This window comes from Pteropus medius, unplaced genomic scaffold (genome assembly GCF_902729225.1).
Source record: "Pteropus medius unplaced genomic scaffold, Ma_sr-lr_union100, whole genome shotgun sequence".
Lineage (NCBI taxonomy): Eukaryota > Metazoa > Chordata > Mammalia > Chiroptera > Pteropodidae > Pteropus > Pteropus medius.
In genome coordinates, this window is record NW_024346667.1 from 20,103,795 (window position 1) to 20,128,262 (window position 24,468).

The following is a 24,468-nucleotide window of genomic DNA, read 5'->3' on the forward strand; positions in this document are numbered from 1 at the left end:
CACAGCCACATGAGGAATATCAATGGGGTGGCACTCTCCCAGCTGGCATCCGAACAACTGAGGGGAGGGGGGGTCGGTCCAGGGGATGCGGAAGAGGGTCCCACAGCTAAAAGCAGTGGCTTCAGTTTTATTTGATTTCTTTACTCACATGCTAGATGGGTGGGAGGAAGACTAACATGAGGGCACATCACTGCACCGGGACATCCAGTTGGGAGAGCTAGGAGGGGCTGGGGGCTGTGTGCTGGAGCAGGGGTCCAGGAACCAGAATGGGCCACTGAATGGGGGGCCTTGGGAGAGAACTGAGAAGCAGGCACCTGGGCAGAGTGTTGCGGGTTTTCTCTGAGTCTGTCAGGGGGAGGTAGGTGGAGGTTTGGAAGGAGGGGATCCCAAAGGCCGAAGGAAAAACTGGAAGACTGTCCTACTTGGCTCTCTCTCCGGGGTTCCCACACTGTCTGGAGACCCCAGCGTCCACATGTGCTAGCTGCTGAGGTTCTGCCCTCCGGGGCTGGGTGGGGCAGGGGCGAGGCCCCATCCACGGGCCACGGCTCCTCTGGGCTGCAGCTGCTGCTGCTGAAGGCCATGGTTCCAAGGGGTGGGAACAGACTGCACAAAACAGTTCAGAGCAGGTCAGACATATGACGGAGCTTTGGGAAGGACAAGGAGGGCCAGCTGGGGAGGGAAGCAGTCCTGGATCCTGCCGCGTTTGCATTTACACAGCGGACCCAGGGTCCCAAGCAATCCACCCACTCCCCTCAGTCACGCAGAGCCCATGTCCCGAGTTCCAATCTCCACTCGCCCTGGAAGGGAGGGAAGGAACAGGCTGCAAGCTTGAGTTGGGTCAAGAATAGCTCAGGATGGCCTTGTGGCTTGTCCACGTGTGTGTGAGGACAGATGGTGCTCTTGCACACAGGGCCCCTCAGCACTGCCAGACTGGTGCTGAGCCAGTTTGCAGCAGGGAAAGCTGGAGGACGGCACTAAAGGTTGGGGGGCTCATAATAGTTCCCAGGTAGGTGGGGTGGCCCAGCTACCTACATCCAACCATGCATCCTCCTTTGCCCCGAGGGTCCACCCTGCACCTCCACCCCACCTGGGGCCTGGCTCCCCTTCACCCCCTCTGGGAAAGACTTTACTACTCTACTGTTATACCTGTGGGCTTAGACCTTGAACTTCTTTCTCTACCTGGATCAAAGACACCCCAAACTGTCTTCCCAACCTCTTTCCACTGCTCCCCACACTGCAGCTCCACCTCAGCCTGGCTATTCTGACACTTCTGGCCCATTCCTGAATCCAGCATGTTGCTCATAGCCCTTCTGTCCCCTGCGGCACCCTCTGTCCTTTTCCTTACACACCCCTTCTTTGAGGTCTGTTCTGTCCCTCCTCACCTGGCCCCACCCCTGCCCTCCTGTCATTCAGTGTCTGTGTAGCTCCTGCAGGATGATCTTATATGGCTTCATACTGTCCACCATGTCATAACCTTCTGCAGAGCAAGTTTCTTCTTTTCCTAGCTCCTCAGCATCCAGAACAGGGCTCTGTGCCCAGTAGATTTGTACAAGACCATCAAATGAATTGTGCCAGGAAGTCTTCTATGACTGGGCCAGTGTAGGGACTCCACGGAGAGACACCTGCAATCATACAGTGTGGACTCCAAAGGTGGACTCTAGAGGCAGCAGCAAAGATGATCAGCAGTGTCACCTTTGAGCCAAAGCAAGGGATGTGAAATCAGATCATTCCAGCCAGATACGGAGGAAGAAAGAGTCCCACGGTCCCCAGGAAGCAGACGATGATAAACAGCCAGAGGAATATCCTGTCAATGACCATGGCCACATACTTCCAGTCTTCCTTTACCTGCAGATGAAGCGGGCTCACAGTGACAGAGGTCAGGCCTTGAGAAAGGGGAAGTGTCCCACCCACGCCCAGCCACTGTGAGGATGGGACGAGGAGCCACAACGGCCCCCACTGAGACCTTGGGAAGCTGGAGTGCGGGGGTTGGCACAGAGTCATCTCAAGACTCAAACAACACTCCCTTTAGTGATTCTCGCCCTAACCCACCCCTGACACAGCCCAGAGCCTTCCCATAGGCTCTCAAGTACCAGGTAAGCAGGGCCGGAGGGACACAAAGAGGTTCTAGAACCACTCAAGGGCCTGCAGTGCTTTAAAAGCAACACCCAGCAGTTCGAAAATAGTGAAGACTTTGCTGCCCCAACGTTGTCTCCTGACTTACTCACCCACCTACTGCAGGAGACAAAGGGCCAGGTTAGGGTAGGCACAGCCCAGGGAAGGAAGGTTGTAAGGAAAACTTTGTGGAATCTGAGCTCACAGCCCAGGCCAGAGGGTCTGGACTCCTAGCTGCTCCTGGACTAGACAATGATTAATTTTTCTTATCTACACAACAAGGCCACCCAGCAATAAACCTCTCGGCCTTTCACCCTTCCCTAGGTATTAGAAGAATTCTGTGATCCGGGGCAGTGGCCTGATGGACATGGCAGGGGCGCAGGAGGGGAGCCCACCTGGCAAAACCAAGCTACCTCAGAATTTGTGAGCGAACAATGATGTTCACAAATGCCGAGGGTTAAAAAAAAAATGCCAAGGGCCCCCAAGCACATAGAAGAAGAGGGAGATCGTCAGGAGGAAGGAGAAAGGCTGACACCACAGCAGCCTAATGTACGGTCTCTCCTGACGACATGCCCTCCGGCTCCCTCTGCCCCTCCCCCACCACCTGTCAGGTTAGTGGTGAGGAATGGCCAGTGTGAGGATGGCATGGCAAGTCCCTTGTCTGAGATCCGTCCCTCTCTGTCCTGCTGTCTCTCAGTCGTGGCTGGGGCATTCCTGACTGCCATTCTGCCACCTGCCAATTCATATTTTAAGAACTGCCAGCTAGACATTCTCCATCACTATTTTTCCAGACTCCTAAACGTCATGACTGAGGGAGAGGGGTCCTTATGAAGGAGACTGGCTTGGCCCAACCTAGCACCCTGGGGTAAGATGGTTGCCTATGAGGCTGGTAGAGCCACCCAGGGAAGCAGTGCAGCCCCAACTCACTGAAGAGTCAGCATCCTCAGACCGCAGGTGATCAGCAATAAAGTGCACGCCTTCCAGTGCCTTCAGCATGCGAGGTGACAGCAGCGGCCCACCCTTCTGCAAGTGAGCCTCCACCTTGGGACCCGAGACCTCTGGGTGCAGACCACCATGGCTGTAGAGGACACCCATGGAGGGAGATGTCACCCATCTGTCTTCCTCCTCCTCTTCCTCCTCCCTCTCCTCTGCATCCACATTGGTCTCCAGCCAGTGATAGGAGGAGCTGAGCTTCAGATCTGGAGGGTCATGGAGCTCCAAGGGTGGCAGGGGCCGGTTCATCAGAAGCCACCGGGGCACACAACCGAGAAAGGCCACCTTCACCCAGTGGGGCATATTGTGGGTTTTGGGGGAGCGGTGGTGGACATTGAGCACAAAGACCGTGATGATGATGGACAGGGTGACGAAGATCATGGTGAAGAGCAGGTACTCGCCGATGAGCGGGATGACCAGAGAGGTGGAGGGGATGATCTCAGTGATGAGCAGGAGGAAGACCGTGAGCGAGAGCAGCACAGAGATGCACAGGGTGATCTTCTCCCCGCAGTCGGAGGGCAGGTAGAAGACGAGGACGGTCAGGCAGGAGATGAGCAGGCAGGGGATGATGAGGTTGATGGTGTAGAAGAGAGGCAGGCGCCGGATGACAAAGTAGTAAGTGACGTCAGGGTAGATCTCGGTGCAGCAGTCGTACTTCTTGGTGTTGTAGGTGCCCGTGGCGTTGACGATGGCCCACTCGCCACTCTCCCAGTAGTCCTTCAGGTCCACCGTCTGCTCCATCTGCTCCAGGTCGATCTTGGCCTTGTCGTACGTCCAGGAGCCGAACTTCATCTTGCAGTTCTGCTGGTCGAAGGGGAAGAAGGTGACGTCGATGCTGCAGGAGCTCTTGTAGATGGCCGGGGGCACCCAGTGCACGACGCCCGTGGAGAAGAGGTGGGCCTTGGTCATGTGGGTCACTGCAAACTCCCCATCTGCACTGGGGAAAGAAGAAGAGTTGGGCGGCCCAGTACCTCCCAGCTGCCCAAACCAGGGGCTCTGGACAACTGGCAGCTGGGAGACGCCAGCAAAGCCAGGCCTGGCCGAGCTGTCGGGATTTAGGCCAACGTGTGAGACTCTCCCGACGCACTGACGTTTTATAGCTACCTGAGTTGTCTTCTCAAACATCGTCTTTTTAATGACAAAAGTAAAAATTTTGAAGAATACAAAAACCAAGAATTTCAAAAACAGCCACCATTAACACCGATGTTACATAAATATATATTCGGTTGTCCTATACATCATATATATATATAACATTTTTACATATTTGTGATCATGGAGTATGCGTAGTTTGTTTGTATCCAGTTAAAATTTTTAAGTGATGTTTTGTGAGTATACTTTCTCCCCCTCAGATGGAGGTCATGTCTTTTCTACTTGGGATCTTTCGTTCCTTGCTCAGAAGAGACCTAACATCTTTGCTGGTGAAGGACAATACCTCCTGATGCCATCCATTTACCATGCATTTCTGAGCCAGCCTCACCCACTAGGGCCTACACGGGAGTTGTGGGGGGATGCGATGTGAGACTCAGTCTGTCTTTAAGGAGCCAGAAGGAAATGAGATGCAGCCCCAAACACCTACCACACAAGGGAGGAAGGTTAGCAACAGTGCTTTGAGGCTGCCCGACCCTCCTCCCTCCCCAAGAACTATGGGAAGGGGACTCCCTTCTGGCTGAAGTGAGCAGGATCACCATGAAGGCTGCCATTTCAGCAAGGCCTTGACTAACATTAGAATTTGGCAGAGAGACAGGGTAGAGAGGGTACCAGTAGGGCATCCTCTGGAACAAAGAACAGAGAAGAAAGACAAAGCTCACATGGGGGCAGGGCATGAGGGGCGGGGCTTGAGGAGGCTGTGGGAGATGAGGCTGGCAGTGTCATGGGGCTAAGCATCTAAGGGCCCACAAGGGCTCTAGGGACAGTGGATTAGAAGTGACTAGTCAGGCAGGGCTTCCTGGAGCCTGAGCCCCTGATTCCGCCTGGGAGATGGCACAGTAAGTCCTGCGCCCGAGTCTTTAAGGAGCCATCGCTCCTCCTCCAGTTCCCAAGGTCAATCCTAAAGGCAGGGGAACCAGAAGAGCACACAGGAAGAGGGACTTCTCTCCCATGGAGTAGTTTCAGGCTAGAGTACAAGCAGGTTGGAAACAGGAAGTTTGAAAGAGAGTAACAAACTGATCAGGGCAAAAGTTTAAATTTTTTTTTTAAAAAAGGTATTTTTGTCATCACACATGATCACCAGTAGATGGCAACAATGCGCCTGTTTTGAGGAAGGAAAGGTGTAATTTCCTTGATCTTCCAGTTAACCTGCAGTGGAGTGTTTGGATGGAGGAGACCCTTCTTTAAATGTAAGAACTGGGTTTCAACTTTTGTCCTATTATAAGAATTTCTTGTTAAATCCAGGTACCACTGGCTGAATCCTTACTGGCAATCCTAAAACTCCCGGTCATATCTGATGCTAAGGACTTTGCTCCTGACTTCTGCCAGATGCACAGGAAGCAGAAACTAGAAGGATCCAGGGCACCTGCTCCCTGGCACAGATATATGGGGTGAGGCTTCCGTGATTCCAAAGGTAGCAGCAAACACCTGTGGTGTGAGACCTTCCAGGTAACTCACTCCGACTGTGTGTTTACAGAGATGGTTCCGGTGGGAGGAGTCACTGTCATGTCCCTCTGACCTAACCGGAGGCACCAAAACTCCAGAAGTGGATCTTCTCCCCTTTATTTTATTGTTTAAAAATAGATTTTCCAAATTCGGGTCAAATGAATTGGGAAACACTGGGCTAAATGGGTTTCTTGGCTGTACAACTTCTAATATTCAAATATTATGGTGTCCTAGCTGTGGTACATATATACAATGGAAAATTACTCAGCCATAAGAAGAGATGAAACACTGCCATTTCCGACAACATGGATGGACCCCAAGATAATCATGCTAAGCGAAATAAGCCAGACTGAAAAAGTTGAAAATCACATGGTATCATTTACATGTGGTATATAAACCTAAAAGTAACAAACGAACAGGACAAACAGAGACTTAGGAACTTGGACAATGGACTAGTGTTTACCAGAGAGTAGCGGGGCAGGGGCAGGTGGGGAAGGAGGGAGGAGGTAGACAGGGTAAAGAGGGTCAAATACAGGGGGGCTGGGGGAGGGTGAAGTGGGTAAAGGGGATCAAATATATGGTAGCTGAAAGAAACTGGACTTTGGGTGGTAATCACACAATAGGATATATAGATATCAAATTATAATGTACACCTGAAAATTATATGATCGTGTCAACCAATGCTACCATAATAAACTTAAAAAAATAAAAAACAAAAATAAAATAAATAAATACAAAGATTTGTTCTTAAATAAATAAATAAATAAATAAATAAATAAATAAATGCTGTGGTGTCCTGACATTTTCCAAAGGACCGGGAGGGTCAAGAACATGTAATGTTATCCAAAATTATAGGACCACAAGGCCATTTTTCATACCTATTCATATCTCTAGGGATTCCTTAGGGCCCTACTTTAGAAAACATTTTAGATGAACATAGTGCCAAATATCTTTTAATTTTAAGATCTTGACTTCGAAATGAAGAACTACCTACTACCAAACACTGTAAATAAACATAGATTTCTATTTCTTCTATCAGCCCCCCTCCACTCCCACCCCACTGGGGTTCTCTTCAGAGTCCTCTGCCTTTTATTGGCTTCTAGTCATTATGCTCAAAGACTGGTCCTTTTTGGTCTTGAATATAAGGCAACTCTAAGTAATATAATTTTTTTTTTTTTTGAAAAACCATTCCAAGTGAGCTTGCTCCCTTCGAGGGTGTCACCCCTATGCTGCTTATCTTTTCCAGCAAGGCTGCCATCCTGCAAACCTCCAATCCTTAGGCATTGCTTTTCCCAGCCTGCATGTTTTTCAAATACTACTCAGTGTTTGCAAATCTGGGTCCCACTAGCACAGTGCCAGGCACTGATACATAGTAGGTGCTCAATAAATTTGGACGTATGAGTGAGAGAACAAAATGAAAAAATAGAGGAATCAAGAGAAAAGGTCGAGGATGGGGGCTAGCTAGTATTAACAAAGCAAGAATTGAGAGGGAAGCAACAAAGCCGAGACACAGGGGGCGCACTTCCCAGGCCCAACCCAGCCACCCTTCCCAGGAGCCTTCCCAGGGGGCCTCCCAGGGGCCTTCCCAGGACCTGGGTGGCTACCTACTTGTTGTAGAGGACAATGTCGGGGATCCAGATCATCTCCGATGGGACCCGGAGGGATGTGACGTTGCCGAAATCGGCCGGATTCCAGTGCAGTTTGTGGTCGCTCCACTCCTGTGTGTGGGGAGGGGAGTCAGATCGCAGGGCACTGTCACCGGAGGGGCCTCAGGCAAACGTAGGGCAGCTTGGGGACGCCCCAGCAGCGGAACTCAAGACCACAGAGCTCCCACCCCGCTCCCAGCCGCACCTGGCAGGAAAGGCTCCGAGCAGGAGTCCAGCGTAAGCTGGCTTGCGCTCTTGCTTTGCCCCTTGCTTTGGGCTCAGAGTCGGTCGCCGGCACGGCCAGCTAGTGGTTAGGTCACCCTAGTCCTCATTCTGCCACTCTCTAGCTGGGTGACTCTGGTGGGCCACCTCACTCATATGTAGTAACACTTTTTTAGGGCATCACAATTTACAAAGTTTTTTATACCCTCTGTCTAGGAAAAAGCTCAACGGGAGAACCGGGCAGGGAATGACCAGTGGGTGGAGTATTTCCCCACTTAACAGATAAGGAAACTGAGGACCGGATTACACAGCTGATAAAGGGGCACCTGGGAGTCCCAGCAGTGCCTCCACCAGCAGGTCCAAGTGAATGTTTTTCCCCCAAACCAGATTAGTACTCTTCACCTGGAAGCTTTCCTTTGTGGCACTGTCACAAGTGGTGATTACATGTGGATTTGCATATTTATTCATTTATTTAATGTCTCTTTAAGGCCCATGAAGCCAGGGACATCTTTTCCACCCTGCATCCCTAATACCAGGCTCCTGGTAGATGCTCAATAAATGAGTATCCGAGCGATGATAAAACTCCAAAATTGTATAGTCCTGTTTCCGGGAGGGTTTCCCATGTGCCTCTGGACCTGAAAGGGACAACTATTCCAACAGATAATAACTGGTGTCGACACACAATCCTGTCCTTTGTCTCTCAGGGGCCTATAATAATTAAAATAATAACCACGACCATTTATAAAGGCAACTTTGTTATGGGTACTTTAGATCATTCTTTCTAATCTTCATAACAATCCCATAAATGTGGGTGAGGAAAGCGAGATGGAGGATATGCTGCTAGTAACTGGCAGAACTGGGACTTGAACCCCTGCCTCCCGAAGTCCAGGCCTGCCCTAAGTCCAGGGGCCGATTTGCTTTTGTGCGTTTGCGCTAAGATAGTGCAGTGTGGCACCCTGAAAGGCCCCCATGCACAATGCCTTTCCCCTCTAGGAACAGTCATGTAACGTTTACAAAAACGCACCAGCCTGGGTGGGGATTCAGGAAGGAATGAGGGGAAACAGGATTGGTTCCTGGAAGCAGATGCGGGAAAGGAAAAGCATCTCCCTGCTCCTGCCTCTGTCCAGAGAGGAGCCCTCACCTGCTTTAGCCAGACGTTGGTGGTCATCATTTGGTTCTTCTCATCCTGGCCCATAGGCGGAGAGGGAGAGAGAGGTAAGAGCAGTCAGAGTGACAGAATCAGCCCCAAAAGACAGGGTGGCATGGGATGGGCTGATTCAGGCCCCCCACTTGGCAGAACTTCTTACATGATACTGCAAGCCCAGCCCGCCCATGACCTTTCCTGATACCGCCCGCCTTACTGATTCCTCAGGATCGCACAGGTCGCTTGGGTGTTCTGGGCTTGTGTCCAGTGGAACAAGCAAAGCATCTAGAAAACCCACTGCTGCTTATCAGGGCCCTCCCAGGAGGGTCTCCGGGGCTTGCGAGGCGGGGAGGGCAGGGAGAGGAGGGAAGGAAGCTCTGACTGAGGTGGGTTGGAGGGCTGGAGCTGGGGAGGGAGGGAGGACCCGGGAAACAGGCCCTTGGTCTCTGGGCTGATCCCAGGGTGCAAAGACGAACCACATCGATGAGCTGGGCGATGGACAGCCCAAAGCGCACGATGACCACGTCTGAGGTGTTTGGCACCGGCCGCGCCCAGCGGTTGTAGCCCCTAAAGAGGTGTTTGAAGAGCCGGTCCTCCGCTTGGCCGGGGCGGGCTTGTGGCGCCTGCGCTGTGGAACAGGAGAGGAGCGTGGGGTCTCCGGAGTTCACGGTGGTGGGCGCTTCACCCCGCTCCCATCAAATCAGAGCCACTCAACCTCACTAAGCCGCAGGTTCCTCATCTGTAAAGTGGGGACACTATCCAGAACCTGTCTCACAACGCCGTTGAGGATTAAATATGATGATGTTTATTAGAGCTTAACAAAGCAACCAACACATGGTTGGAGCTCAGGAAGTGTCGGTTACTCTGATTATTGTATAAGAAGACTTGAAAATAAGTGCCGGGGAGGCGTGCTGAGGCAGAGGAGTGAGGAAGAAGTCAGACCTAGAGATGAAATTCAGACTTCAACTGAGGAGCCTGCAAGGAGGCAGCAATGTGGGGAGACGTCTGGTTTGTGTGGGATGAGCTGCAGGGAGAAGAGTTTTCAGGTGTTATAACGAGCCTTCCATTCCCACCCACTTATCAATGAACCCCTAATGATAACCATGAAATCCTCTGCCACTTTGAGCATCTCCCCCATTTTTTCTTAAACCACTGGCATTTGCTCCTTATTAACTAGGCAAAATTGTCCCCAAATTGTCTGATGGAATCCGTCATGTCCGTTTTCTCCATGTTCTGCAAACAGCTTCGCCTCTTAGGGTTCCCAAGCAAGCAGAGACTACTGCTCTAAAATTCAGAAAAGCATAGCAATAGCAATAGTTGCCACGTATTGAGCGCCTGCTGTATCCCAGGTGCTAGTCACAAACTCCCATCTCATGTAGTTCTCATAATAACCCTGAGAGGTTCACAGCACGATTGGTATTTGCAGATAAGGAACATTGAAGCTTAGGGAGGTTCAAGGTGACACAGCTGCCAACGTCAGAGCCATGAGTGCCCCACCACCTCTCACTGTGGGATGAGCTACTTGAAGTCCCCTGCAGCTTTGGCGTTTGCCATGATCCCACCTGCAGAAGTTTCTTCCATGAGGAGTGAGCTTGCAGTGCAATATGATGTCCTAGGGGTGATACTCACTCACCTGCTGGAATCAGAAGGAGCCACCACAGGCCAAGCTTTGTCATGGCTGGGAGTGCAGGGTAGAAGGGGCCCATGGCTTCAGAAGAGGAGTCTGGACTCCGCTGGACAACAGAAGGCTCGAACCCGCCCCCACAGCACGGCCGAGTTGCTGCAATCTGCAAGCTCCCGCTGGATTCCACGCAGCTTCCTCTCACCGCTGCACCTGAGTATGCCCGGGAAATGGTCTTAGGGTAGCGCGTCCTTGACACAGATGTGCTCCCGCTCCTCACACTCCACAGTGGTGTGACCGGTGAGCAGCCAAGCTTCCCAGGAATGGAGGGGGCTCGGGCTTTCCTCGGTTTGAGGAACCTGTATCTTTCGCTTTCTCAGAGTCAAGCAGCTACTCTTCCCTAAGATAAACCTTGACCCACTGGACAGAGGATGTCACAAGATGAGACCGAAGTCCCCATTGCTCTGGCCTCAGTGTTACGTGTGTAAAATGGGGATAATCATACAGCAAAGTGTGGTCAATAAAAGAATTTGGGTGCTATTCATGATAGGCAAAAGGGGGAAGCACCCAAATGCCAATCAGCTGATGAAGGGAAAAAAATGATATGTCCACACAATGGAATACTTTGCGGCCATAAAAAGGAATGACGTGCCGACACGTGCTACAGCGTGGATGGACTTTGAAAACATCATGCAAAGTGAAAGACACCAGAAACAAAAAACTGCTGCATGTTATATGATTCCATGTGTATAAAATATCCAGAATAGGTAAATCTATGGAGACAGAAAGCAGATCAGTGGTTGCCAGGGGAAGGAGAGCAGAGAACAGGGAGTGACCGCTGGTGGGACAGGTTTCTCTTTGGGGTGATAGGGATGTTCTGCAGTTACCTAGTGGTGATGGTTGCACAATTCTGTGAATGTACTAAATTCACCGAATTGTACATTTTAAAAGGGTGGATTTTATGGTATGCGTCTCAAAAAAAGCTGTTGAAAAAGCACCTTCTGGATTAATAAGAACTAGCCAACTCTCCTCAGATTGTGGGGATGTTACTATAAATCAGAACAAAGACGGCTGATTCAAAAAATATCCTTCTGGGGATGACAAGGACACTGATGTCAAAGACGTGAGTGAAGTGTTTGAATATTTCAAAAACAGGGAGAGCTGGGGAAAAGCTGTACTTTTAAGTTAATGTATTTATATGTAGTATGTGATTTAAAATGTGGGTCACTAAATGTCTAACCACTATGCTGTATCCCTCAGTCTAAAATAAAATAATATTGACTGTCAACTCTAATGGAAAAATAAAAATTTAAAAATAAAATAAAATGATAAGAGGGAAAAATATTGAAATATATTAAATACTACTCTAAAAAGTTTACATATTCAAGTTAATACCTTTTTAAAAAAGATAAAAACTCACTTTATTGGGAAAACGGGGCTGTCTTATGTTCGGGCACACATTGTATGTATCGAATGCCAGCTGTGTGTTAGGTTCTGGTCAGGTCCTCAGGATAGAGCATTGACTCTCGGTAGAGATAATGGGTTGGTGTTCTCTTTTGGGATGATGAGAATGTTCTGGAACTAGATGGTGGTGGTAATGCTTGTGTAACATGGTGCATGTACTGAACGTCACTAAGAATAAATTTTGTGTTATTTATATTTTACCACAATTTAAAAAGAAAGGAGAATATGGCTGAAAGTGCTTTAACAATGTAATCACCAAGTACATGAGAGAATCAAAGTTATTATTAAAAGAGTCATAAAATCTCTTCGATCTGGGTAATTCTCATCCCCCCAGCCACTCTGTTCCCTCTGGGAGCAGCGATTTCAATTTCGTCACTGGTGCTCCTCCTCTCCTCAAACCTGTCACACCGCCCTTGGCCTCTTTGGCAGGAGAAGAGTTTGTGAACTGTGGCCTTGAGTCCTGGCTCCACCACTCAGTGAGCAGCCATTTATTTGCAGGGCACTCAACTCTGCTGGGATTTTGCCTTATCTGTAAGATAAGGATAGCACACTCTCTATTCTGCCCACCCCTCAGGACAGGGGGCAGGGAGCAAATGGGATGGTGCCCATGAAAGCTCCTGACAACTGCAGAGGGTTGGGTCAGGGACAAATTGCTGCCATGGCACAATTTATCAAGGCACAAAGACCCCATGGCATCTCACATTGACAGTTTGTGCCAACTGGTTGGAAGAGAGAGGGTATGGAAGGGATTCGATGTGAATTTCAACGTGTGGATTTCTGAAACATATTTATTATAACAGGCTTTTCCAGAGAGCGTTTGGGAGAGAAAGGCCCTCCTGCATCAAGTCTTTTGGAAGATTTCGATTCAAAGACTCATTAGAAATTGGCAATCATACTTAACTTCTATTCCCTCAAGAGAAAATAGCCGCTGACCACCAGCCACCCCATCCTCGACACCGCACCACACTTCGCCCTGCTCTGAGTTTCCTCACTTAGCATCCTAGCTCTCTCAAGGGTTCTTGGTTCCTTCTGGGCCCCCAAAATCCATATAGCAGATAGAAAAGGCTGGAAGTCACCTGAAAGTGGCTGCTCTGGAACACGTAGTGAGCACCAAGATAGAACGGCCCACAGCTCTCCCAGGAGGGGTCCCTGAAGGGGTTCCAGGAGGCCCTGGCAGGCAGCGGTAACAGGGAGCATCCTACATAGGTAGCTCCACATGCATAGATCCTCTTCTGGAGCTGACTCTGCCCAAATGACAAATGCTGGAAGGTAACTGTCAGGAGCTCTCTAATGGGCATGCAGCTTTATCCATAGGTGAATTAGCGTCTCCCTGCCCACCACACATAATGTTTGTGCAGTGCTCACCCCAGCCTGCTCCTCTCCTGAGGCACAAGTGAGCCATAGGTGCTGCCTCACAGGTACAGGGGCCTGTCTCATGGGGCCTTCCCTAAAACAGACCCATTATAGCAGAAATAAACACAACTAATTTCTTTACAGAAAAAGCTATTATAACCAGGGCTATAGACAATGTTCGTGTCCCCCCTCAAATTCATATCCTGAAGGCTTCCCCTCCAACATGATGGTATGAGGAAGTGAGGCCTTTGGGAGGTGATGAAGTCTTCAGGGTGGAGCCTCCATGAATGGAATCAGTGCTCTTATAAAAGAGACCCCAGAGAGATCCCTCTCTCCTTTTACCATGTGAGGACACAGCGAGAAGGTACTGGCTGTGAGCCAGGACAAGGGCCCTCATCCAACACCAGATCAGCTAGAACCTTGATCTTGGACTTGCTGGCCTCCAGAACTGTGAGTAATAAATTTCTGTTGTTTATGATGTTTCTGTTATAGCAGCCCATACAGACTTAGACAACTATCTTGTTCTTTTCTTTTTTTATTATTATTAAGTTTATTGGGGTAACATTGGTTAATGCAATTATATAATTTTTAGGTGTACATTCTAATTTGACATCTATATATTCTATTGTGTGATTACCACCTAAAGTCTAGTTTCCTTCAGCTACCATATATTTGATCCCCTTTACCCACTTTACCCTCCTCCTACCTCCCTATATTTGACCCCCTGTACCCCATCTACCTCCCCCCTCCTCTCCCACCCCCTACCTTCTGGTAACCACTAGTCCATTGTCCATGTCCATGAGTCTCTGTTTGTCCTGTTCTTTTTTTGCTTTTAGGTTTGTAGCCCACATATAAGTGATATTATGTGATTTTCTACTTTTTCAGTCTGGCTTATTTCGCTTAGCATGATTATCTTGAGGTCCATCCACGTTGTTATAAATGGCAGTGTTTCATCTCTTCTTATGGCTGAGTAATTTTCCATTGTATGTATGTACCACAGCTTCTTTAACCAATCATCTATCGTAGGACACTTCGGTTGCTGCCATGTTATCTTGTTCTTTTCTAATCTTTTTTCTATATACATATAGATCACCTGACTTATCTCTGGGTACAAGAATTGGAGGCAGTTTTTACTGCGTTTTGACACATTTCTATATTTTCCAAATTTGCTACCATAAGTATATATTAGCTATTAAATATGGCAAAGTATATTTAATAGGGTGGTAACATCTCCTGTGTGTTTTACTTGCCCTCTCCCATCTCATGGTGTAGTGTCCCCTCCTCCCCACAAGTACGTGTAGATTTAAAACTCCATTTCTCTATCTGGATGAAGTACAGGTAATCGAAGTCAACTGCGTAAAGGGTGGATGCAAGCCAAGTGTCCACCAATGGAAGAATGGACAAACAAAATGGTATGTACAGATAATGGAATATGATTGTCTTAAAAAGAAAGGAAATTCTGATGCATCTATGGACATAAATGAACTTTGTGGACATTATGCTAAGTAAAATAAGCCAGATGCAAAGGGCAAATACTGCATTATTCCATTTATATGAGGTACCCAGAGTTGTCAAATGCATAGACCCAGAAAGGAGCATGGGGGTTGCCCAGGGCTGAAGGGAGGGCGGAGTGGGGAGTTAGCATTTAACAGGGACAGAGTTTCAGCTGGGGAAGATGCAAAACTCTGGAGATGGAAGGTGGTAATGGTTGCACTACAAAGTGAATGTACTTAATGATAATAAACTGTATACTTTAAAATAGTTAAAATGGTAAATTATTACATATAGAAGTCAAATTATAATATACACCTGAAAATTATATAATTGTATTAACCAATGTTACCCCAATAAACTTAAAAATATAAAATAAATAAAAAATAAATAAAGAAAATAAAATGGTAAATTATGTATATTGTACTACAATAAAAAAATAAAAATACTTGGGAAAAAAACAGGTAATAAATACTCAAAACTCATCCCAAAAGAAAAAAAAGTCATCCGTGTTCATAGGGGAATCACTTTAGGACTGAGGCAAAAATGAGACCAGGAAATGGAAATGCAGCATAGAACTCCTCATGTAGGCTCTAAAGCTGAGACAAAGTTGACAAGGGGCTTTTGGAGAAAAGTGGAAGATCCTATCCTGAGTTCCTTGAGGGTGAGGACTGTGTCTTGTTCACCTTTTGTCTCCAGTGCCAGGCGCAGCCCCTCACACTTAGCAGAGGCTCACTTGTGGGTTCTAGGTACGTATGGCCACCTGTGAGAGGTGCCCAGGACGGGGAGAGGACTCTGGAAGAGTCTGTGAAAGAGACCCAGGCTTAGGGCTTAGTTTAGGAAACAAGGCTGTGAAATATTTATTTACATAATCGAATTGTTTATTCTTTCCGTTATTCATTTATCTCTCTACTTCCTCACTTCTAGTGGTGGGGTCAACAATGTACCAGGCATTAAGGGACAGAGAAGTGAACATGTGTGGTCCTGAGGGGAACAGTGTAAAAAAGAATGAAAGGAAGGAACATTCTAGAATCTCATCTGCTTCTCCACCCCTGCTATGAGACATGATCTTCTTCTTTTAGTCCCATTGGTTTCAAAGTCATGCAGAGAGGCTGCAAGTTCCCAGAGGCGTCCCTTCTGGATGTTTTACAACTCCTCTCGCTGAGAAGTTCTTCCCTGAGTCTGATTCTGATTCTATGTAAACCTCTGAGAGATGCTTGTGTTGAGTCGAGTTGAGTGAGTGGAGGTGAGTGAGGTGAGTTGAATCTAAACATCCTGGTGTTGCCACCAATGACTAAATTTCATCAACACCCAGGGGAAACTGCAGAGCGGGCTATGTGTTTTCTCTCTGGACTCATTCAGAACCTGACAATTACAGAGCTCAGCTCCCTTTCTAGCTCCTTTCCTCTCTTTCATCCTCTATCCTGAAGGACAGGATTCTTATGTGTCCTGTGGCCTCCTGATTTATCTGACCTCCACTATCACCATCATCTAGAAGTTTTCTTTGCTTGTCAGAATGAATAAGTTACAAGACTGGGTTGTTCGGCTTTGTTTTGGGTTAGCTGTGAGCAAACAGGGCTGGGCCAGTGCAAGGCAAAAGGATTCTAGGGTACCCCTGGATGACAACTCCTAGAAGATCTTCCTAAGAACTATTTGCATTTGTGTACCTTTAAGGTTTACAAGACACTTCTGTGCCTCTGACTTCATTTGGGCATTGCATCTCCCCTAGGAGAGCACAGGGAAAAGATATTATTATCTCTTTTACGTAAGTAAAAAAATACTTAAGTTCATAAAGTTGACTGATTTGCTCAAGGCACATAGCTAAAAAGTGATAAAGTGGAGTTCGAGCTCAGGTCTTCAGCTTCTGTGGTCAAGCACTACCCAGTGTCACCAACCAGGAGGGCAATTTTGTGAGCATGTTGGCCAATACTTGCATGTGTTCTATAGAACTAGCACTACAACTGTCATTGCTAAGCCGCTATCAAAACTGAGGTCTGTGTCGGACAGGTGGTGAGAAGGGAAAGGTGCCTAATCCCAAAGTCAGACTCACCTAAATCCAAGATTCTAAGAGGTTCTTCTATGTGCAGATTCACTAACTCGTCCTTCTAACCAATGCCATGGCCACAAATCTCAAGGCTATGATCTGTTTCACCTTTAAACCAAGTGCACCAAATAAAAGATTTTTTTCTCCATTAGTGAGAATAGGGGGAAAAGAAATAGAAATCCAGGCATGCTGAAATTGCACCACATAAAGACCCAACGAGAGGCATCCACGACTGTCTGGAAAAAATGTGCAAATGAGATTCAGTGACTCAAGAGGACATGTCTCTGCAAGACACCTCAAATTTGCATCCCCTGTAATTACCCCGCTATGATAATTTCATTAATTTGTCACTGGAAACCAAAGGAGAAATTGTTCCAGGTAATTGACAGTAATTAGAGTAACCTTCTACCTCTCATTAGAAAGATATTAAAAGAAAAAAAAAGTCCCGGACCCTTTGATCGTCTAAGTAGCTGGCAGGCATGGGGGAGGGGCAGCTGTGGGGTCGCTGTTTGTAAAGTGGGTCTGAGTTAACGGGGTACATAGAGAAACCTACAAACAATATTGCAACACCCCCACTGAGCTTGTATCGCTTCTGATATACAAGGGGATCTTGACTACCCCCTTCCCCCACCCCAATTCATCGTAGCCTCTCTCTCCCACCTCTTAAATCCTGGTCCCAGTGAAGTCAAGGTTATCAGGGCTCACGTCTTTGTCCATTTTCCTATTGCAGCTGGTTTTCAACTTCTCATCCACCAGGCCACATTCTATTCTTTTCACAAACACCACCTTCTCCAAAATGCCTGCTCAGGGTCCCACCCAGCCCCTCTCTGCAATTCGTTAGCCACCCCCACCCCTGGAATGGGAGTCCCAGCTCTCCCACAACTGTCCATACCCCAAAGAAAGCCCCTTGATTAGAGGAATCGATAGTTTTTCTTCATCCAAATAATCTCACTAAAGATTCTTAGGGAAGAGAGAGCATATGCGTAGCTCTTACATCTGCTCTGCTCAATAAATAGATCAATCGCGGAAGTCTAACATCTCAAGGTTGGGCAGAAAGGTCATCTGGATCACCACACTGGCTGATGTAGGAAGCCTCTCCACAAATTCCAGCCTCAGAAAAACCCCGGCAATGAAGGACGTGCTGCCTTCCAAGTGAACACCATTGATGTCTGCGAGTCATTATTACAGGATATAGAGTATTTGCTGAGTGAATCAATAAATGACAGAAGGAGGAATAGTACTAATAAAGACATTGAAGCAGATTCAATATAAAAAAAGTGATAACTCCTGACACTGAGCTACCCTCACCAGAGGGAGGAGTTGACTGCCACTGGGCTCTGAACAGCCCCAGCAGGAACCAGAAGACTAAAATTTTTCTGGGAGCAAGCAACTTCCAGCATTCTGACTGCGCCCCCTCCTAAGTACCAGAAGCTGTTAATCTGCTAAGATCCCTTTGACCCCACAGTGTCCTCACCCCCACAATGTCCCCAATACAAGCCTTGGGGGCAGCTTTCTTACCTGTGGCCCAGAAGAAGACAGGCCATTCAGAAAATGCAGCGAACCAGCCTGGCTTGGAGGTTCTGGCAGCTGACAAAAGTCCCCCTGAAACAGAGAGGCAGGTGCAGAGCTGAGCTGCGTGACTTATTTCATGGTGACACAGAGGCTGGAGTAGGACACACCTTGGCGGATGAGGAAGACCTGATTCTGAAAGTCCAGTTGGCTTCCTGGGGAGGGCTGGACGGGTTCTGCAGACAGGTCGGTTTGCCCGGGGCTGTCAGCTCTGGCAGCCAGAGAAGCTTTATGCAGGTGCTACTGAGGAGGGCATCATGGAGAGCTTGACACAAAGGCTTCTGCAGGTAAAAGGCAAGCCAGTCCATAGGAGGGACCCCTGGCTTGGCAAGCACAGACTCATGCTTTCATTCTCTCTCTCACACACACACACACACACACACACACACAATACACACACATGCACCCTCTCTGGAGGGGAGGAGGAGGAGCCTGCGACTATTCAGTCTGTGTCCAGTGGGGACAGATAACGGATTTGCTTTCCCTCTGCCCAGTTACTAGGATGCTTTGCTCTTTGCTCTGAAGCTTCCCATGCTCCAGGATCACTGCCTGGGCCCCCTGACCCACCCACAGGTGGGGCATCTCTTGGGTCCTTGGTCTATCAATAGAGCAGTATAATTTTGAGAAAAGAGGACTGAGAACAGAGCCCCCGGACTGCTAGCCTACAGTTCTTTCTTTCCCCTTCTTTCCTGGAGGAATGCCCATCTTCCCCTAGCCAGCCTCCCGTGGGAACACCAGGCCCCCCCACTCACGCTGCCACCTGGTTGGGCTGCAGCTTGGCTGCCACCCCTTCAGGGTTGCTGGCGACCTTGCCTTCGATTTCCCAGAAAAGCAAGATCATCTTCCTCCATAAACAGACCAGTTGCCTCCTTCCCTCTATTATCAAACCAGGAGTCCTGTCCCTCCTCCCGTGCACAGTGAAGCCTGGCTCCTGTGATCTTGATAGTGTCCCATTCATTACATGTCCACAGGCTCTCTCACATCTTCACCTCCGCCTCCCGCTTGCTCCTTCCCTTCGGCTCATACATGAGCTCATCCTCCATTCTGAAAACACTCTTTGGCTTCCATCTCTCCCTTCGACAACTTGCTATCTCATCTCCTATTTTGTTAAAAGCAAAGGGCAGGGCCCCCAAACACCACTGTCAAGGACCGACTTCCGGCTTTGCTCCTTGGAAGCTGTGTGATTTAGGGCAGGCCTCTTAAGTTCTCTGTGCCTCAGTTTCCGCATATGTAAAAAGAAGATGTAAATAATGGTTCCTACTTCATAGGCTAGTTATGAGGAGTAAATGAGTTAGTATAAATAAAAGGCTTAGAATAGTGGAATAGTAACATATATACATAACATCAATATATATATTTACCTATGTGCATATGATTGCTAATATCATCTTGTGAGAAAGTTAAAAGACCTAAAACACTCAAAAATTATAAAATATCCATATTCTCACTATCTATAATTAACAAATATCAATATTTCACCATATTTACTTTCATGTTGATATATATGTGCATGTGTATGTATTTAAAGTTATATAAGTATTAAATGCATACATTCTCCAGAGAGAAAGACAGAAAGAAGGAAGAAAGGAAGGAAAAAACAAAAGAAAGAATAATTAAAGATTATATCAATCAAGGTTCTTGGTTACAAGCAATAAAAATCTATCGATTAATTTTTAAGCAGTAAATGATTTTATTAAGGGATAATGGGTAGTTCACAGAAGCATTTAGAAAACTGGAGAACTCATGTGCGGCACAGGTAAAAACAGGGAAACATCAGCCAGACTGGAGCCAAAATCACAACCCATCACCTGCACGGCGGGCCCTGCTGCTGCTGATCTAGATGCAAAAATCCTGCACTGTCGCTGGTATTGCTGTCACTGCTGTCCCTAGAAACCAGTTATTGCTGCTGCTGCTGCTGCTGCTGCTGTCAGGATTAATTCTCCTCGATCCCTGCTTCTTGTGTCACTAGCTTCCAATACAAAGGTCAGGACAGATGAATCTGATTAATCATGTACCCATGAACTAGATGCGAGGCAGGCTGAGGGAGCAGGAATCTGGTGTTGTGGGCTTCTGTGTGGAAGGTGGGCCATGCCACCTTCGAGGTGGGAACATTCCCAAGATATTTGAAAGAAGTTTAAATGCTGGGAAGCTCCTCAAAATCCAGCTCTTTTGTTCCTAACATCAAGGTCCTCTCTAACGTTCTATAGTTACATTTTGGAATAAATGCTTACATTTAACTGTTTTAAAATCTCTACCCAGAATTTGTTTAATCAGTTATGGTAAGACACGCAGATGCTGGAATGATTGTCTTGAAAAAAGAGGTTTATACTCACAGCTCCCTAGAAACAGGTGGGGTCACCTGGGGAAGCACCAGGGCCAGCCCCAGGGTGGAGAGAGGTGGGATGAGGAAGCGGGCAGAAAGGACAAAGGACAAAGCATGGTCCAGAGTGTTTACTGGAATTTCTGCAAGAAAAACAAGGCAGGACAGGGTAAGTAGCTCAGGACTGGGTAGTTTGAATACTGTTGGTGGCCCGTGGGCACAGGGGTGGTCTCTAGTTGCCCAGTTCCTGGCCCAGGGGAGATTTAGTGCAGGGGAAATATTAGCTTGGTGTGTGAGAGAGAGATAAAGGAGAGATGGTCGGGGGTGTTCATCAGGATTGATTACAGGATTTGTAATGAGATTTTTGTATGCTCATGAAAGCTGAATCACAGGGGAAATATAAACAACTTTCATCATTCATTTGACCCTGTGAATAATGAATGCCAAACAGGCAAATACTGATTCTAACTAACAAAATGTAGTTAGAACACTAACACAAGGCAACCTTCCTCACAGAAATAAAAGTGCTCATTTAACCTCAAAGGGTAATAGCTCGAAGTCTCTTTGGTTACTCCATCCAGCTCCAATCTAGCCTCTCTGATCAAAACCCATTCTTGTTCCAATCTTGACACAATATCATCTCAAAATTCTGTTTCCTATGGAGTAAATCATAAAGTTCATCAAAAGTACACTGCCTATAAAGTAATGGGGTGGACAGAAAAGAAATAAATTAACAAAGTAAGGAAGAAAATGTAGGCAGGCACAGCCCTCATCGTTGTAAATGATAATGACCTTTTACCAATTAGAATTGGTATTGAGAGTGTTTCCCTTCGCCCATTCTCCAGAAGCAACATCTATTCTATAAAAGACAAACTGCTCTGCCGCATCCTCTTTCTACCCTACTGCGTGACAAGGTCCGGAGATGGCGACAGAGGCTTCAAGGAATGCATCGTCAAGAACGAGGACGTGGCATGTGTTTAGGGATAATTGGTTTCTTAGAAATGATCCTATTAATAGGGGGAATTTGGGTAGCACAAATTCTAGTAAGTGTAAACGCTATACAAATGGATTTCCTCAAAATTGGCTCAGAGGAAAATATAGTAAATTCCCCGCGTATGGAATCAGCTCTGGTCACCCTGATGTGTCCAGAATGCGTAAACCCTTTATTTGAACAATTATTAAGGGAAATTCCTTTTGACGCGCCTCTTAAAGATATTATGAATAAATTATAACAAGCTGAATTACTAGAACCAGTTTATACTCCTGTTCCCACGCAGTTAGTAGAAAAATTAGTAAAGGATAAGAAATTTACTCATAAGCCTGTGCCTACTATAGAAGGGCCTCCTTTTGTGGCCTAGTGGATAAATAGAAAACTCTGGTATCCACCTAGGGGGGCTAATAGTATGAAAAGATTACCTGATCTTCCTTTGCCTTATACAGAAGCTTATAATAAAGATAGTATACATGTAGTGAATAAAGATAGAATTCATGTGCCTTATAGTAGTTTAAGTTTCATAGAAAGGCTGGCTAGGTCAGGATCTCCTTGGTGCTTAAAAACAAAGGAACAGAAACTTAGCTTATGAAAGCGGCTTTATAAAACTGATTTTTATAAATATTTTCCTCATTACTGCACCAAGGAAACTTTTGAACAGCTATGAGAAAGGTTCAGCTTGAACTTTAGATATAGCATAAATCAAATAGCATTTAAAAGATTTCTTCAGGCAGAAAGAAGAACAATGTCTGCCCACAAGCCAATGCTTGCTATTATGAATACATCTATCTATCACCTTTACTTAAATCAAACTGTATCTTACGTAATAGATAGATATAAGAATTAAAAGTTTAGATTGTTTCATCAGGTAGTTCTGTTCTAATGATTGAGAGAAAAATGTGCTAGTTAATCATGAACATTAATAATAATATACTCTATAAGATTTTCTACTTCGCCTAACCACAAAAATTTAACTCCCTGCTACCTTAACAACAAAGTATAATCAAATGCCAAAATAAAAAGTATAAAAGTTGTACTCAAATCACAATAAAACGGAACAGTGTCACACCGCCTCTGAGCTGTGTAGTTGACTGTCTCCCGCGCCGACGCCTTGCCCACCTTCGGGGCCCCCTGGATCCTGTCGTGGCTGGACCGCGGCACTGCTCCATCATGGAAGGAGTTCAATGTAATCGGCTTGCCCCCAGGTGAATAATTTGAGCCTCTGGGCTTGGGGACCCTACCAGGAGCTCAGGGCTTATCACTGCTGCTGGGGAATTGGGCATTAGGCAGTAGTGGCAATGGGGATGACATCGAGAATAGCATCTGTAATAGGGTCACCAAATTAAGTTTGCAACGATCCACTGACATTCTACAAGACCTGTTGCTCTTAGGAGAGTTTGGTGGTAACCAAAGCTGCCATCCTTGCATTGTTCTGGTCTTTGATGGTGGTCCTAATCCTTGTGACTTCCCCAGAGACATGGTATTGGTTTTATTTATTACTTTGTTATAAAGGCTCCCACTTCATTCTTCCTCCCAAGACTGAGGATGACTCTCATATACTGAGAAGTTTCCCTAAGTCAAATCTCAGCACCTGAGGTCAAAACCACTTCCCATACTCGCCTGTAATCAAGATCATAGTCTTCCTACACCAGTGTATTTCTCAAAGCCTTGGAAAAGGGAGTGTCTCACGAGTTCTCTCCTATTAGGAGGAAAGTGGTCAGTCATACATTAAAAAAAATTCCATTCTAACATTCTTATTTCCTCAAGTCTTCCATTCTGCTGTACTAATTCCTAATATCTCATAGTCACTTTGCATGGGCTTCAAATCGAACAAACTGTTAGTAGCACTCTGTCGTGGTTAATTTTATGTGTTGACTTGGCTGGACTAAGGGATGCTCGGATAGCTGGTAAAACATTTCTGGGTTTGTCTCTGAGGGTATCTCGGGAATTGATTACTATTTGAATCAGTAAACTCAGTAAAGAAGATCATTCTCATCAATGTGGGTGGGCACCATCCAATCTGTTGAGGGCCTGAATAGAACAAAAAGGTGGAAGAAGGACAAATTCACTCCTTCTGCTTGAGCTGGGACCTCCATTTTTCCCTGCCTTCGGACACCAGTGCTCCGGTTCTAGGGCTTTTGGACTCAGACCAAGACATCCACCTTCAGCCCCTAGCCCCAGTGCTCAGGCCTTCAGACTCCGAGAGAATTTCACCACTGTCTTTCCTGGCTCTCTAGCTTGCAGACTGCAGATCATCGAACTTCTCAGCCTCCATAACCATGTGAGCCAATACCTATAATAACTCTCCTCTCATATATATCTGTATATTTCCTGGAGAACCCTGATTAATACGCACCCTCAGCTGTCCAAACTTGTAAACCAAACCAAAATCTCTCAAAAGCACACCCCTGTCAGTCATCCATATCTTATTTCAACTTTTTGTTCCTTGTCTAGTACCTCAAGAATGGATTTCTATGCATCTTCACCAGACTGTGGACATAAATGAGCTGAATGTTGCAGTTTAAGGTGTGTTTGTGTCTCTTCCCAGGTTCATCTGCCTGCTGGGGCATGTGGGGACCTGACCCTGGTTCAAGTCTAGAGGCAGTGAGGCAAGGTTAGGAATGAAGAAAATTGACTTACTTTTTGCATGATAAACCCTTCAGGTGATGTTGCTGTAGGAATTTCAGCCAAGCCAGGAACAAGCTCATCAGGTAGAGAAACATCTTTCCCTGACAAGGGAGGCTCCCTGGTACTTATTATGCGACCCCACCCAGTTCTTTGAGTCTCACTTCTCCCCACTCAGTGCTGTGAATTAAACTGATGCAATAATTCAGCAAATCACGGGATCAAAATTTGAGCTTGGATTTTAACCAACCAGTCAGTTATCCATGCATTGCCTCTCA

The 24,468-nt window shown here is 46.8% G+C and overlaps 1 protein-coding gene across 9 annotated transcripts; it reads right to left on the reverse strand.

The window, feature by feature from the left end:
• Positions 1–258: 258 nt before the first annotated feature.
• On the reverse strand, positions 259–24,228 carry CHRNA2 (cholinergic receptor nicotinic alpha 2 subunit). Of its 9 annotated transcripts, none has more exons than XM_039876175.1 (9): positions 24,206–24,228; positions 18,365–18,535; positions 18,204–18,287; positions 10,346–10,546; positions 9,189–9,340; positions 8,710–8,754; positions 7,309–7,418; positions 3,040–4,042; positions 259–1,845 (listed from the first exon to the last, which is right to left on the reverse strand). In XM_039876175.1, the coding sequence occupies exons 4-9, from the start codon at positions 10,416–10,418 to the stop codon at positions 1,720–1,722; spliced, it is 1,509 nt and encodes a 502-aa protein (XP_039732109.1). In that variant the 5' UTR covers positions 10,419–10,546; positions 18,204–18,287; positions 18,365–18,535; positions 24,206–24,228; the 3' UTR covers positions 259–1,719. The 9 variants fall into 9 exon arrangements, with proteins under 9 accessions (XP_039732109.1, XP_039732108.1, XP_039732112.1 ...); XM_039876174.1 differs by lacking the exon at positions 24,206–24,228 and adding an exon at positions 20,063–20,174; XM_039876178.1 differs by lacking the exon at positions 24,206–24,228 and adding an exon at positions 9,655–9,736 and having other exon boundaries at positions 18,365–18,609.
• Between the last annotated feature and the right edge of the window lie 240 nt (positions 24,229–24,468).